Consider the following 14,883-nt stretch of genomic DNA (forward strand, 5'->3'; position numbering starts at 1 on the left):
TAATGAGAGGAATGCACGAATCATCATAATCAGTGTGGTGTAACATCCGAGTTTTAATTTATGTTATTCTACGTTAGCCAGTCATAATTAAAGCGCGATACGGGTGAAAACAAGTGTAATGAAAACGCATTTACATCATACATCAGATGCACGGAAATAAAATACGCTGTGTATATAGCCGAATAAGGGATATACATGCCAGTTACTACACATAATATATTTGCAACGTCTCCGAAAATGTATCTACTCACGCTTAACAGGAAGGCTGCGCGGCCATGTCAACAAAATAAACCTGAAATTAATTATTAAAGATATTTTAAAAAGAAATACTTCCTTCGTCTTGCTATGTTATGGGAACAGCTGAGTGAGCGTGACCTGTGTCGTCAACTTTGCGCGACAGAGTCGTAACCCATAGAACAAGGGTTGTGCCAAAAAAAGCTACCGAAATAGTTTCACGCTGTGATTGATCAAAACCATGATTTAAATTACCATTCGTTTATTTTTTATACTGTTGTTTGACGATGTATTATCGTTTTCTAGTAATTACTTACAGGCAAATACTGTTGCCTCCTCACGCGTTGTGTAGATCTATAACATTTATAGACTGGAGAGAGGATGACTCGAGTCACATCCGGATTGGATAGGGATCTACGGAACGGGGGTCCTAAATTGGCTTCGTGGCGACCGTGCGACGCCAACTTCAGCAAAACTAGCACCTGTCAGCGCCCCCCTGCTCTCCCTGAGACGTGTTGGGTTTTGTTCAAAGTCCATGTAAGTCTTGTGAAAAATCCCTCTTTCTTTCAGTTTACGGCTTCAAATAACCGTTGTTGTATTTAAACCTTCGGCCGTTAGTATCGTCTAACCAACATTACAGCTGGTGGCTAACCAACGATAGCTGCATGGGAGTTAAAGAGCTTGTTTTAACTGACGTAACATGAGGTAATAAATAATCACTGTACGCTACTGAACAATGTGTTCTCCACTGAACACATTTTAATTAATGCTTAGTAGGAGTTGTGGATGTTATTTTGTTGACGTTGATTTGCAAATCAGTGAAACTGCGGTAAATAACGGGAGTAATCGTCCACAATTTTAATCACATTATTTTTTTCTTCTAAAACCAAAAGTGTTATGTATTTAAATTCGTGCAAATAATAATAATAATAATAACGTAGTCAAATGAATCCTCAAGCTTCCAGAAGGAAATTACAAATTAATAAGTGAGTAATTATTGTTTCATAAAAACTGTCCACAAATACACCGAAATCAATCAATGTGTGCAGTAACCTGTTTAAATATTCATGGTGCCTAATGTCCATCATACATCACTTTTTTGGTTTAATCATTAAGATGATCATGGGTTTGTTTTTTATAATAAGATAGTATCCTCTATTCTGAATGGAAACAGTCCCATTTTATAAACTTAACACATTGTTGAATTGTTATGATGTTCCAATAATTTAGAAAAAAATAATCAAAAAAAGCTAGCTGGGCTTTAGTCACTGTGGTTTCTTAATTGTATTCTTGGTTAGGTGTCATTTTAACTGCTTTCATCAATAGCTGACATGCAAACTGAATATTGTGATGGTCTTTTTGTTGTGCATAAAATCATTTTATGTTTGACTGAAATCCATTATAAGGCTAAAACACAGGCATGCTACATTCTTAACGTGTAGGTCCTTGTGATGCCTTCAGGTGGTGCTGGCATACTGCACTCTTTTCTTTCACATTGGTCTGGTTGGCAGACAGGTATGGCCACTTACAGGATATTGTTACTGGGGAATTGACGCATGAAAAAGGGGAAGACACTTCTCTCCTGGTCAGTCTGGTGACACACTACCACCACAGCAGAGAATGCTGGTAAATGTAGCGTATACAGATTTGATCATGTGTTCAAAACACATGTACAACTATGCAGCATTATCTTTAGTAGCTTTGTTTGAAAATGTATCATGTTTACAAAAGTAGTGTTTAGGTTGCCTTCTGCAACTTGAGTGCAAGTCTGCCTGCTAAATATAAACCGTCGAAATGGAAGAGATATTTCAATTCAGCTATTGTGAAGTCGGGTACATTAGGCTAATTGAAATCCAGTGAAATCCTGGCTTGTTAACACGTTTAGCTATTTCCATCTAAAATCCTAACCTGCAATGTTCTCTTAATGTCATTATGCAGTGAACCATACCTCATTCCCCGGGAGCAATTTTCAGAGGTTATCCAAATGAGATCAGCCTTTTTGTGGCTGTTGTTATAACTCCATCACTGGTCCTGTTTGAATCAATTCGGTTTCTCCAAAAACAATTCTTTGATCCCTGATTTTATCAACTCCAGTTCTCTTGTGTTTCTAATTTCCTCATCCCCCACCATTTTGTTTTCATCTTTGGCCAGCTGTTGTTTTCCAGCACCTCCCTGTAATATGTGTTAGAAGTTTTCTTCTCCATGCCTTGGCCTGCAGAAATCTTTCTTTTCCTCTTTCTTCCAGATGTAATTTGCCAAATTAAGTGGATAAAGGAACACAACCCTTAAGTGTTATGTGTGTTGTGTTTGTTGAGTGGCACAAGTGTTGCTGATCTCTTATGAACTTTTCCAAATCTGGATGCGCAGTGATGCTGGTAGTATGATGTAAAATATGAACTGAACGCAACGTCACCACTTTTCACTTGGAAATGTGCACAAAATCATCCAAAAATGTGGCTTGACTGATTTGAACCAGAACTCATTATGGATTTTTGAACAATTTAGAGATTGCCTTCTAGCATTTCTGCCTAGTGCAGCTTTAATAACGAAGCAGCCGAAATGCTGCCACATAATGAATGTTGCACTTAAATAGGAAACCTAGTTCCAATGGAATGCAATCCTGTAGAACAACCAACCCATACAACCTTTATGCAAATTACAATGTTCAGTTTTTGTTGAGACTGTCAAACAGAGGTTGTCTCTGCACTGTGGTCAATTTGGAAGCTGTAGTTTGTGGTGTGATGTTGCTGGAATGCAAACCATGTAACTCCAAACACGTTTCATTTGTGGACATTCAGTATGGTGCTTGAAAATGCCGTCTTATTCTATCTCACAAGTTGATTTGAAAACATGGACAGACTTTGTCATGACTTTTTGAGTACTTACTTTTCATCAAAAAAATTAAAGGACACAACATTTCCCACACATTTGTCTGACCAATAATTCCATCGCTAATATCTACTTGATTTATTGACACTTTTTTGTAGAAATCTAAAAAGAGTTATTTTCCTTTTAGGTCCTTTGTTCGCTCCTTGATCAACATGTCAAGTCACAATCCTTTGTTGAAGCTCGAGCAGCGAGCAGCTGAGGCTGACCAGATCATCGAGTACCTCAAACAGCAAGTCCAGCTGCTGAAGGAGAAAACCAGTAAGAGAGCACACCACAAATTAACACCCATACACTATACGTGTGTCAGCCAATAAAAGGCACGTTGTAAAGGCGCTATATAAATTCTGTCCGTTTACATAAATTGTTGGTGTCATTTTGTCTAGACAGAGGCCATATGAGTGAAATTCCAGCAAGACCACACAAGTGTATAAGTTATAGAAAAGTGTCCTTAAGTTCAGTCTGAGGATAAATTAAGTCCTCAAATCAACAGAATGTAGAACTTGTCAGTTTATTGAGGGACTTGCTCTTACTGTCAAGAAGTTAATAAACTCTAGTAGAGAGAGTATTTAATAGATTCCTGCACAAATCTAATCACGTCAGAACAAAGTAATAGATGAATTTAAGGTATATTCTTAATGCAGTTGAATTAAAGAATTCAATTAAAAAAATAGCTCAGCTTTTGAACATCTCTTTATGTGTTATCACCTGCAAATGTGTCTCCTTGCAGTTGCCCAGACCAGTGTCAGAGAAGAGAAGAAACTGATGGTGGAGAATGCAAAACTAAAGAATGACATAGAGGAACTGAAAAAACAGCTGCTTGAAAAGGAGAAGAGGAGGGGAGGTAAGACGAGTTTGTTTTCCAGCAAAGACGTCCATTTCAAATCAAATGTTTGTTTGTCTTTAAAGAAGACCTTGATGTTTTTATCCGTTTATATCGAGTTATAGACACAGTTGTATTAGCCTGACTTGGGAACATTTGATGTCAGTTGTTGCTCATTAGAGCACTGTTTGGTTTGTGCTATCAATGATAGCATCTTGAGCATTCTCGCTTCAGCTCATTATAACCAGATCTCTTTTGTTTTTACTATAAGCATCCATAGTGCTTCAAGAACCCCCATTAGGGTGATGGGGACAACATGTGGGTCTGTGTGTGAGACATACGTTGACATTCAAGGGCAAACAGTTCAGATCACACACATTAACACACATTTAATGCTTTCCAGAGAGATTCTGCATTCAAGAATAAAGGAGGACTGGAACAAATAAGCAGTTTAACCTTACTGGGGAAAAAACCTCTCAATATATTGGTGTTGGAACATTGAAGGAATGTGTTTGAGTACACCCGGTACTATTTTTTATTCCCCACATATTGCATCTGATTGTGATATTTATTTTGGGGGTTTCTTTTTAATGGCTTTAAGGTGACATACAAAAAAGTTAAATCAAAACATGGAAAACATGATTTAACACATCAACCCTTTGGAATTCAAAGTGACTTTGTGACTTTGCTCCATTTGTTATTGAGAAGAGTGGGAAAAAGTATTCAGTGTGAACGTAATAGTGCCAGTCAACAACTTTCAACTCATTTCAAAACAACTTTTCTGCAGTCAAGAAAGTAATAAAAAACAGTATTAACTAAAGTTAGCGTTAAACCATTTTAAAAATGAAAATCTTCAGGAGGTTGAAGTCTTGCATTCACGTTGTTTCTTTAACTCCAGTGTATCTAAAGATTCCAGATATGTCTGGTTTCGTTTTAGAAAAAGCGTTTAATGTAATTCACAAAACTTTTATATGAAATCCATTTGACATAATGGTGTAATAAAAAAAAAAGATATATTTTAGTCACAAGTGTCATCATGCGATATTGCAGTGTTATCTAAATGTAAAAACTTAAAAAGTAAAGTGTAAACTTAAAGTAGAATGTCAAGAGTTTCAGAGGTTATTGCCCATAATTCCAAGGTAAACTGGAAAGCTCCTTATCTCAGGTCCCAACATAGAATTAAAAGCATTATGGCGACGGTGGTGTGCTTGCAGACCGATGTTTGTCAGACATGGGCACAAGGTTTTGTAGAAACTCAAACATCAGGCGCCTTAAATGAAGGGTTATTTTTTTTTTTTCCTGGGCACTTATTGTAGGACATTGTTCCCAGCTTTATGGCTCCATTTCCTTGTTTCCATCAGATTGGACACTGTGTCATTTTCCCATCAAAACTGTTTGCATTAGGAGAGCAGTCTTCCCACTGGTTGAGTAAATAAAGTTCCCTCTGTATCATTTCCCCGTATTATGCTGATGCAGCCAACTTGTGAAAAGGCACACTATGAAAAAGTGCCCCTTGTGTACTGGTTTGCAAAAGTGGAGATGTGCTTTTCTCTGCACTTGTGTCCATATCACATAATGATTTTCTGTCATCAGAGATACTCGAGGCAAAAAGTCAGTTAGTAACCATGATCAAATATTGTCACTGCTCCATCCTAACACCTTGGATGTGTCTTTTCTGTAGTGCTGCAGGTGGCGATGCCATCAGGGGAGCCCACTGTTGAGTGCAGTTCGAAGCCCACCCCTCCCGAATCCTCTGCTTCAGCACCCACTGCCTCCCCTGCTGCTGCTACCCAGACTCTCAAAGAAGAGGGTAAAAAGAAGAAACCAGAGAAAAAAGGTAAGGACCGAATGGAAAAAACAGAGCACATTTTAGTTGCCTTTCTTAAGTCGAGCCTCAGTTGGAGGACATCTGGTGAAGCTTTGTTTATTGAGTGATTTCGAAGGAAGCATTCTTGTCCAGTACCACTAGCAAACCAAAGTGTTCCCATGCAAAAGTGTTATGCGTTTTTCATTTTTTTTTTTTATTATGATTTAATAATACAAAACAAGAAAATCCCTGCCACAGAATTCCAATTAAGTAGAAGTAAATCACTGAAATTCCTGGTTCAGTTTCAGAAATAAGTTATCTGAACTAATTGTAAGAGCCGTCAACCATAGACAGGGATTAATTAGAGTTATTAATCCTGCATGTATCAATGGGGCCGTTAGTCAGATAGAGGAAGCAATAACTTCAAAATCTTTGTCAAATACGTTATCCAGATGTTAGAATGTTATTATTAAGAGATACATATTTTTCTCTTGATAACAGGCTAAATTTCTACTTTATGGAGCTTTGTTTTCACCTCCCCCAGTCGTCGCTTGTTGTCTACAAATCCATGTGTAACGCCGAGTGGAGTCCTGGTATTGGTACTGTCATCACAGTGGTGCAAATATTACCTAAGGGAGGGTTGTTGTATATCAAAAGCAGGAATTGGAATTTGTTTTTTTGAGTTGGTGTGTCCTCAGAGGGATGATTAAAGACTGTGTGATCATTTGATGAGTGCAATCCGCAGGAATGAGTGTGCGTAAGAAAACCAGGCGAGTCATTGAAAGGTATTTTGGTCTCTTTGGGAGCAAGCATCTGTTATTCTGTTATGTCAATGTGTCATTACTTTCAGCCACGAGTGGCCGTCAGTGTCATGGAATATGTAATACCCTGACATATGTTATATGTCATGGCATTATATATATTCCTTGGAAAAAAAACGTAGAAGTAAATAATTGTCTTTTTCCTCATTTTGATTTACTTATGGATCACTTGAAATACATGCCACCCCGAGGCCTGTTATTGGTAAGTTTTGCTTTCAATTATGGGAGGAAATTAAATCCAATTCCAGACAGATGCCCAGAATTGTTTCAACTATGTGTTTTTTTTTTGTTTTTTTTTTCTTTTATGGTTTTGCTTGGAAAGATACCAGCTGTCTGAAACCTTCTCGGTCCTTTGCAGAAAGCATTTCTTATAATGTCATGCACATTTAGTGTAAAACCATGAAAACTCTCACAGATGCCTCTCCTCAGCAAACTTGTCTTTAACACATGATGGACAGCTACTGTCTGACGGTACGTCTGCATTGGACGTGCAACCAAATTGTCCCCGACGAACCTTCATTAGATTTTCAAATTAATAACATGAAAAATGAACTTTAACGTCTTGGGTTTGGTTGTGTAACAGTTTTTTCCACTCTTTGATGCCAGGAGGAGAGAAAGCAGAGAAAAAGGCAGCAGCCCCCACTCAAGAGGACGCCAAGGTGGACGTGTCTCGCTTAGACCTGCGTATTGGACGCATTATCACAGCAGACAAGCATCCAGATGCCGACAGTCTCTATGTGGAGCAGGTTGATGTGGGAGAGGCTTTACCTAGAACAGTGGTCAGCGGGCTGGTCAAGCACATACCTCTGGACCAGGTACCTGCTGCGTAACTTCTCCTAAAGTTTTATACTTTTAAATACTTGGTATTTAATAGGAAACCCGGTACTAGAGGCCCGGGGCTAATTTTTGAAGTACTTTAATATCAATAAGCGCTGACGTTAACAGCAAAATTGTTTTTTATATGACGGATTTTCACGGTTCCTAATCATGAGGAGAGATCTGCGTGCGTCTCTGTTCATGAATTCTGTCTGAAGTGGTTCCAACATTAAAACTGTTATTCAGAAAGTGAGTCTGCGCATGGACATCCAGAATTGATCACCTGATTGTGTGTTGTCTAAAACATGGTTGTTTAAGCATATTATTGATTAACATTAAACAACATTAAACTGATTTAGTTCCCCCAATTGTAAAGAATGACACATTTGTTTGAAAATGAAATATTTGTAAGTGGCCACAGTTTTTAATGTATATGCGGTATTTTCGTAAAATACAAAATGAATGACAAATCTAAGTAAAAACACATTTTTGTCTGACTGTGTCACAGCAGTGCAATTTAGTAGCACGGTCTTATTAAGTGTTCTCTGATTACAGTTGGAAAGATTGAGCTATTGCTGCCTTTTGTTTTCATGTCAGTCCATTACTCACAGAAACGATAAATCTATATTCAGATTCCTGTTTGACTTTGTCGTTAACCGTCTTAATTATATTAGTTATCTTTTTTTATGTTAGCCAAGCAAGAAATGAAAATCTGAGGACATACTTGACACATTCATGGCTGCACTTCTGAGTGTGGATAAACAATAGACACCATTCACTAACGCGAGTCAGCGGCAGACGAGACATTGAATAACTGTTAGGAGAAACGTCTACAGTACGGTATTGGGTATAATTTATTTATTTTTTTTTTTTCACTGTAAAGCATGTGGGCTGTAAAACTGTAGTTTTTATCTTCTGTCGCCCATGCAGATGCAGAACCGCATGGCAGTCCTACTTTGTAACCTGAAGCCAGCCAAGATGAGAGGGGTGGTGTCCCAGGCTATGGTGATGTGTGCCAGCTCACCAGACAAGGTTGAAATCCTCGATCCTCCAGGTGGAGCAGTACCAGGAGAAAGGGTTACTTTCCAGGGCTTCCCAGGTACTACAGTCTGATTATTGTTCCCTCACAAAGAGGTTATGCCTTCTGTCGTCGCCGGCACGGGATTTGGCATGCGTACTACGTTACTAATTACCGTAACTCCTAGACCGTTTGCGATATCTAGGAAATTCAAAAGCTATGCACTGGAGACCTGTTCAGGGTGTGACCCCGCCTTAAGCCATAGGTCAGTTGAGATGGATGGATACCAAAAAAGCAGAGAAATAGAGCTTTGCGCTCATATACTTGTCATTACGGTAGAACCTCAGGACTTCCGCGGAACGACCGCCCAATCACAGACAAGATTCACCAGCTCGTCACATGATGTCAGCTTCTCAGTACGGTTGAATAATGGCCAGATATAGAAAGTGAAAATACTCTTGGAAAAAGGGCCAGAAGCAAAAATTCTACAGCCATAAAATCGAAATAAATCCAGGCGGCCTGAATATCATGATGTCGGATTCTAGCGATGCTTCATCACCACAGTTGATGGTGATTGTTGTTGTTGAGTTGAGACCACTGAAAGAATTTCTCAGAATACTATCCACAAACTGCCTCTGTCTTTAGGAAATGAAGGGTGTCGTTGAGCCTCCTTGCTGCCAGAAACAACACTCCACAACAATCATGATGCATTCTCAAACTCTCGGTTGTGTTTGTTGTTCGCTAAATGACCAGTGACCGCTGATTTTTAACAGGTTAATCTACGACCATTCATTGCTTTGGATTTAACCTACTTTTTTATAGCCAATTGTAAGGATAAATATTCCAATTGCGTTGTTTAGTTTAAATAATCAAATGTGTATTTTAAAAAAAAGAGAACCCTACGGTTTTCTAGTCATTACAGGGTTAGCGTAAAGGACTTTCCGAAGATTTAATCATTGATAAAATGTGTCTCTAAAGAAAAACAGCTGTTGTTTAAGGAGTGTGTGTATATGTGGCTGTAATTGATAATAAAGTAAAAGGTAGGTTGTTTTATGAACTTCATGTCATGACCAGACCTCTGTAGCACAAATATTCCTGTCAATCCACTGCAGGTGTGCCCCCCGTTTCCCTGACTAACATCTGCTCAAACTTCAGAAGTTGCTCATCAAAACCTGTTTCAGGCTTCTGCTCAAAAGTGATTGTTGCTACTCTTGAGTTGTTAACTGGCAGAATTGGCAGCCTCTGGAAACTGAAAATGTGTTTGTGTGTTCACATTCTGAGAAGGTTTAACCAAGAGGAATACATTGACACTTGACAGAAGCCAGCCAGTATCAGCTTTAATATGTTGCAAATGCCAAGCAACATCAAATATGAAGCCACTGTAAAAACAAAATCCCCCCTTAATAGTTTTTTTTCCCCCTCAAAAGTTTAGTAGCTTGGATGTTTTGTACAGCTTAGAACAAACAACAGTTTCAGAGAGCAAACATGTTTCATGTTGGAGATTTAAAATTACAAATAGGCTTTAAATGTATTGGTTGGTGAGTTGCTCACAATTTTTATTGACTATATAATCACTCCAATCTCTATCAGAGTGACTGTGAAAGTTGTCCATCAATGAATAGCTTATACAAGGCAATGAAATTGCATTAAAGTTCATAAAACATCCAGACTGCATCTATAAATTCTGCGTACAAATGATCAGAGTCTCTTCTAATCTGTCAATCATTTTGACATCTTATCTGCAGGTGAACCGGACAAAGAGCTGAACCCTAAAAAGAAGGTGTGGGAGCAGGTTCAGCCAGACCTGCGCACAGATGGTCAGTGTGTTGCAACATACAAAGGAGCTGCCTTTGAAGTCGCCGGCAAGGGTGTGTGCAAAGCTCAAACCATGAGCAACAGTGGAATCAAATGAAATGACAGAGGTGCTTGAAATAGCTGAGTATTTACTTGGCAGTGATGGCGATCATGGTTTTGAGAAACAGGATGATGGTGAATTCTAATGAATGCTTTGAAGTTGTTCAATAAAGGGATCTGAGAATATTTTCAAGTGTGTCCTAAAAAATCTGTTCCTTAACTTTTTATGACCTCTGAAGTATGCAGGGTCTATAAAATGTCATTAATCAATACAAATGTGTTTACTCTTTGATTCTCAAACTTTATGTTTCCTCCTTAGGAACATTATCTTGCTTTGGGTCTGAAGCAATAACTCTTGAAAGATTTGCTATACTGGACTGAAGTGAGCATTATTGGTTTGTACTTCATCTAGTCTGTGGCATTTTAATGAGCTGGAGATGAAGACTATACACACTTTACTACAAAGGCCAACAAAAACAGATGGGGCTCTCAAGCTCTTTGCAGAAGCTATTTACAGTAGATGGTTCTCAGCCCGTGCACTCCGCTCTACAAGCCCACTGTCATTATCTCAATCTTGGCTTTGTGATGCCAGAGACATGTGCTTTGTTTTATTGTCCCCTTGGAAGAAAAAGTGCACCTCGGGAACCATCAGACTATACAGAATGAATGGATGAGAGAGAGCTGTGCACCAGCCTCTAATGTTACATCAACAAATTACTCCACTTTGCAAAAACATCAGCTTGAAACACTTGTATCATCATACATGTTTGTCTCTAATCTTTTTGATAAAGAGTTTGATAAATACAAAGAACATCACTGAATTGGGCAACACATGACTCACAAGCTCACACATCATGTTTGTTGGGCCAATTTGACTTTTCACTTTTGTAATTTAAAAGGAACGAAAGAACAGTATCAGTAAATAGATGAACAACAGTTGTTGTGTTGCATCAGTAGTCTCTGTGAATATTTTAAGTTATTACACATTCAAGACACCAAAAGGTGAAGGTAATACATGGAGAAATACCCTGTTTTTTCAAATCACATGAAAATAATGTCAATAAAATATTAGTTTTCCAGTATCCAGCATTGAAATACACTGCCTGGCCAAAACAAAAAAGTCACCATCTAGATTTAACTAAGCAAATAGGTAAGGGGTTGCTGCAGTTGGTCAGGTCTAGGTTCAGCAACATTATGTGCCCAAAGAATGAGGTCAGCTGACTACCTGAATATAATGAATGACCAGATCATTCCATCAATGCATTTTTTTCTTCCCTGATGACATGGGCATATTCCAAGATGACAATGCCAGGATTCATCAGAGTGGTTCAGGGAGCATGAGACATCATTTTCACACATGGATTGGCCACCACAGAGTCCAGACTTTAACCCCATTGAGAATCTTTGGGATGCGCTGGAGAAGGCTTTGCTCAGTGGCCCGACTCTCCCATCATCAATACAAGATCCTGGTGAAAAATCAATGCAACACTGGACGGAAATAAATCCTGTGACATTGCAGTAGCTTATGGAAACAATGCCACAGTGAATGAGTGCCGTAATCAAAGCTAAAGGCGGTCCAACGATGTGACCCTTTTTTTTAGGTGGCGACTTTTTTTTATCCAAAAAGCGACTTACAATGGAATTGAGTACAATCTGCCAGGGGTGGAGTCTAACTTGCGACCATTGCAACCATGATGTCTTTCGCACACAGGGTACCGGTCTTAACCACTGAGCCACCCACCATGACACACATGTTTCATGTGGTTGCCTGCTATGCACTATGCCATTATTGTGAATACTGGTGCCTTCAAATCAGGTAATGTTGAAATGAACAAGTTAACAAGAAGAGTCCATTCGATTCCCACCCTCCCATGTCTTATTCACAACATTGAAAGTTTCTGAAAGCTCCCAAGTTCATCAGATGTAACAATGGAGTTTGCGTGTTCTCCCTGTGTGTGTGTGGGGGGGGGTTTACTCAGGGTTTTCCTCACACAGTCCAAAAACATGCAGCTTTGGGGATTAGGGAAATTGGACACTCTAAATTGACGATAACTGACCCTCATGTGGAGGATAAAGCAGCAGTAGATGAGCCTGAGTGTATCGTCCATCCTGAAAGTGGTAGACCAATCACAGTCCTTCATGTAAAACTGGATGAATTGATGAATTGGAGAGCCACCGTCTGGTTTGACAGGCTTCAAACTTGGCAGGTGACTTACTGTGTGCACGGCCAACTTTGGTCGGTGTTTGTAAAAGAAACACAAGAGATATTGTAAAAGAGCTCAAGTTATTCACATCAATGTTGCCCCTTAAATCTGAAAAATAACAGCTGTTTTGATATGAAGCAGCTGTTCACACCAATGACAACACAGTGTTTGGTTCATTGGTGACAGTGAATAATAGGGAGATGTAAACATTTTCTCTTTTGTTTAAAACATCATCAGACAGGGAGCACCGTCAGGACGATATTCTCATTGCTGGGGCCAAACAGTGTATAAGTCCACAGGTATTTTACGATGGCAGGCAAACCTGTCAGATGAAAGACATGTTTTCTGATTTGCATTTAGTTTTTGCAGTATGTGATTTGGTGTAAATCAAGACATTGTATGTTTTGTGATTACTTCAAGAACCTTTTGAAGGGTGTAGAGTCTTGTCACTTGACAAATATGCTATTGTGTTGGGTTGTTTTTGTTTGTTTTCACCAAAATGTTCCCCAACCTCATGTTCAGAACATGATATATTAGCTGCTGATGCGTTTCATTGTGTTTGCTGTTTGTTGTGTGCAATGCCCACCCCCTACCCCACCCCACCCTGTGCAAGCTGCCTCGAACTGTGGGGCCAACAATGGCCTCACGTCGTCAGTAAACGCAGCACCAGCAAGGACACTGTTTTAATTTAAATACCGCATTTTTAAGTGTTTTACAGATCTGTTTATTGTGGCCACGCTAGATCCTTTCTACACGTCTGTATTTGCACCCTTGTAGTATACGATTTTATCATGTTTAGAGTTCAATTAAACAAAAGGAACTACAATCATGTACAATTTCTAAAAGCTTGAATGCCTGGAATTGTTAGTAATTCATACAAAGTATATGTATAAGCTGCATTAACTGATTCTTTTCTGTCCACTGGGGGCAAAAGAAATCCACAGCAATTCAGAGCAGAGACAATGAGCCGCTCTGCCCAGCTCACTCTCTGCTCAGACACAAACACAACACGTGCAGTTGGAGACACAGTACAGTATTGTAACACATAAAACATGCTTCTGTAACACAATGAGACCGATGGCAGACGTTGTGCAATAGCTTTGTTTTTTCTGTGCAATAGAATTGAGAAGAAAAAATAAAGTATATTTTTTTTATTGCATGTATTCATGTGTGTCTGGACTGTCTGTTCATGCACAAATGGCGAATAAACATCTTATTTTACACTTTATTTTATTTATTTGTTCATTTTGTCAGGGACGATGTACAGAAAACATTAGACTTTACTTAGTCAGGGTAAAGAGGCTCTGTACCAGATTTTTAGCTTTTAAGCTCATTTCCATCTGCAGACCCTGTGGCAGACAAGTGAAAAATAATAATAAAATAGTAGAAAAGAGGCTAATAGGATTGCATGCATTCTTACATGGTGCGGAAATTCAAATATAAAATACAAAAATACATAAAACAACGTCACTTGCACTGAAATATGAGTCAGTGCTGACAGGCTTGGTTTCTTAAGATCCTTTTTTTGTTTGTTTCTCTGGAGAAGGCTCTACAATCTGTGTTGGGTTGTTCCATTCTTTTGTGGCTTCAATCTTGAATCTTCTGAAGGTCTGCGTTGCTCAAGTGTCGGCAAAAATTTGCTTTGTAAGACAGCAAAAACACACAGTACTACTAATAACTCAACGTTGTTGCTTAAGGTGTTCCTTAAGGTGAATTACCTTTTCTTTTTAACTTGTTTGGACGACAACATGTTCATACAAAACAATGATTATGTTCTTTTACAGTCATCGGATAACTCTAAAATGACTGGTGTGGTGAGTTTACTGCTTTAAGGCCCTGTCACAGCCCACAGCTTTTTCCCTTAGAGAAAAGTTTTTTCTATGATATTCTATGATATTCCACTGAAATGTATATATATAATTTCTGTGTGTTTCATGGTTCCTGTTGAGTTAAGGTCATGTGACAGAAGCTCTACAATTAGGCAAAAAGTGTGTGTACTGGTGTTCCGTACGTGTCACGGTCTTGATTAATTAATTTTGCATCAGAAAAACATTTTGGTTGATAAGAAACCAGTGTTTTCAAGTGTCATGCGGGGCCTTTGATAGGGATAATAGATTTCCTCCAGCTGAAGAAGAAGAATGTTGATCATGTCCATTGTGAACGCAGATGATGCATGAAAGTGCACACAGAGGAGCATGCGAGAGCTGCTCTTTCAACTACGGCCAAAACTCATTCGCAGGGCTTTGTCTTTGCCTCAACACTGCATTATTTTCCACCCAAACATGTTTCTGCCCATCCACAAAGCTGTTGATAATTTTATTTGTCAGTTGTTTGTTTATCCGTAACATGATCTAAATCCTGATTAGTCACATTTAACAAATTTCCTCATTATGACATAAGCGCGCAGCATGAAAGGGAAA

The 14,883-nt window shown here is 38.8% G+C and overlaps 2 protein-coding genes across 4 annotated transcripts in view; one reads left to right on the forward strand and one right to left on the reverse strand.

Moving 5' to 3' along the window:
• Nucleotides 1–602, reverse strand: part of tbck (TBC1 domain containing kinase) — a 32,782-nt gene extending 32,180 nt beyond the window's left edge. The window contains exon 1 of one of the 2 annotated variants that reach the window (XM_058639875.1): nt 552–602. The gene's annotated coding sequence lies outside the window, so the exon portion shown is untranslated. Of the gene's footprint in view, nt 1–251; nt 380–551 lie in introns of those variants that run through there. The other variant, XM_058639874.1, reaches the window with a different exon arrangement.
• Nucleotides 603–646: 44 nt separating this feature from the next.
• aimp1a (aminoacyl tRNA synthetase complex interacting multifunctional protein 1a) lies at nt 647–10,445 on the forward strand. 2 transcript variants are annotated; one of them, XM_058639878.1, is made up of 7 exons: nt 647–771; nt 3,251–3,381; nt 3,851–3,964; nt 5,625–5,780; nt 7,178–7,386; nt 8,318–8,486; nt 10,151–10,445. In XM_058639878.1, coding segments are annotated over exons 1-7 (948 nt in total). In that variant the 5' UTR covers nt 647–769; the 3' UTR covers nt 10,318–10,445. The 2 variants fall into 2 exon arrangements, with proteins under 2 accessions (XP_058495861.1, XP_058495860.1); XM_058639877.1 differs by lacking the exon at nt 647–771 and adding an exon at nt 801–939.
• The last annotated feature ends 4,438 nt before the right edge of the window (nt 10,446–14,883 follow it).

Source organism: Solea solea, chromosome 10 (genome assembly GCF_958295425.1).
Source record: "Solea solea chromosome 10, fSolSol10.1, whole genome shotgun sequence".
In the NCBI taxonomy this organism is placed as follows: domain Eukaryota; kingdom Metazoa; phylum Chordata; class Actinopteri; order Pleuronectiformes; family Soleidae; genus Solea; species Solea solea.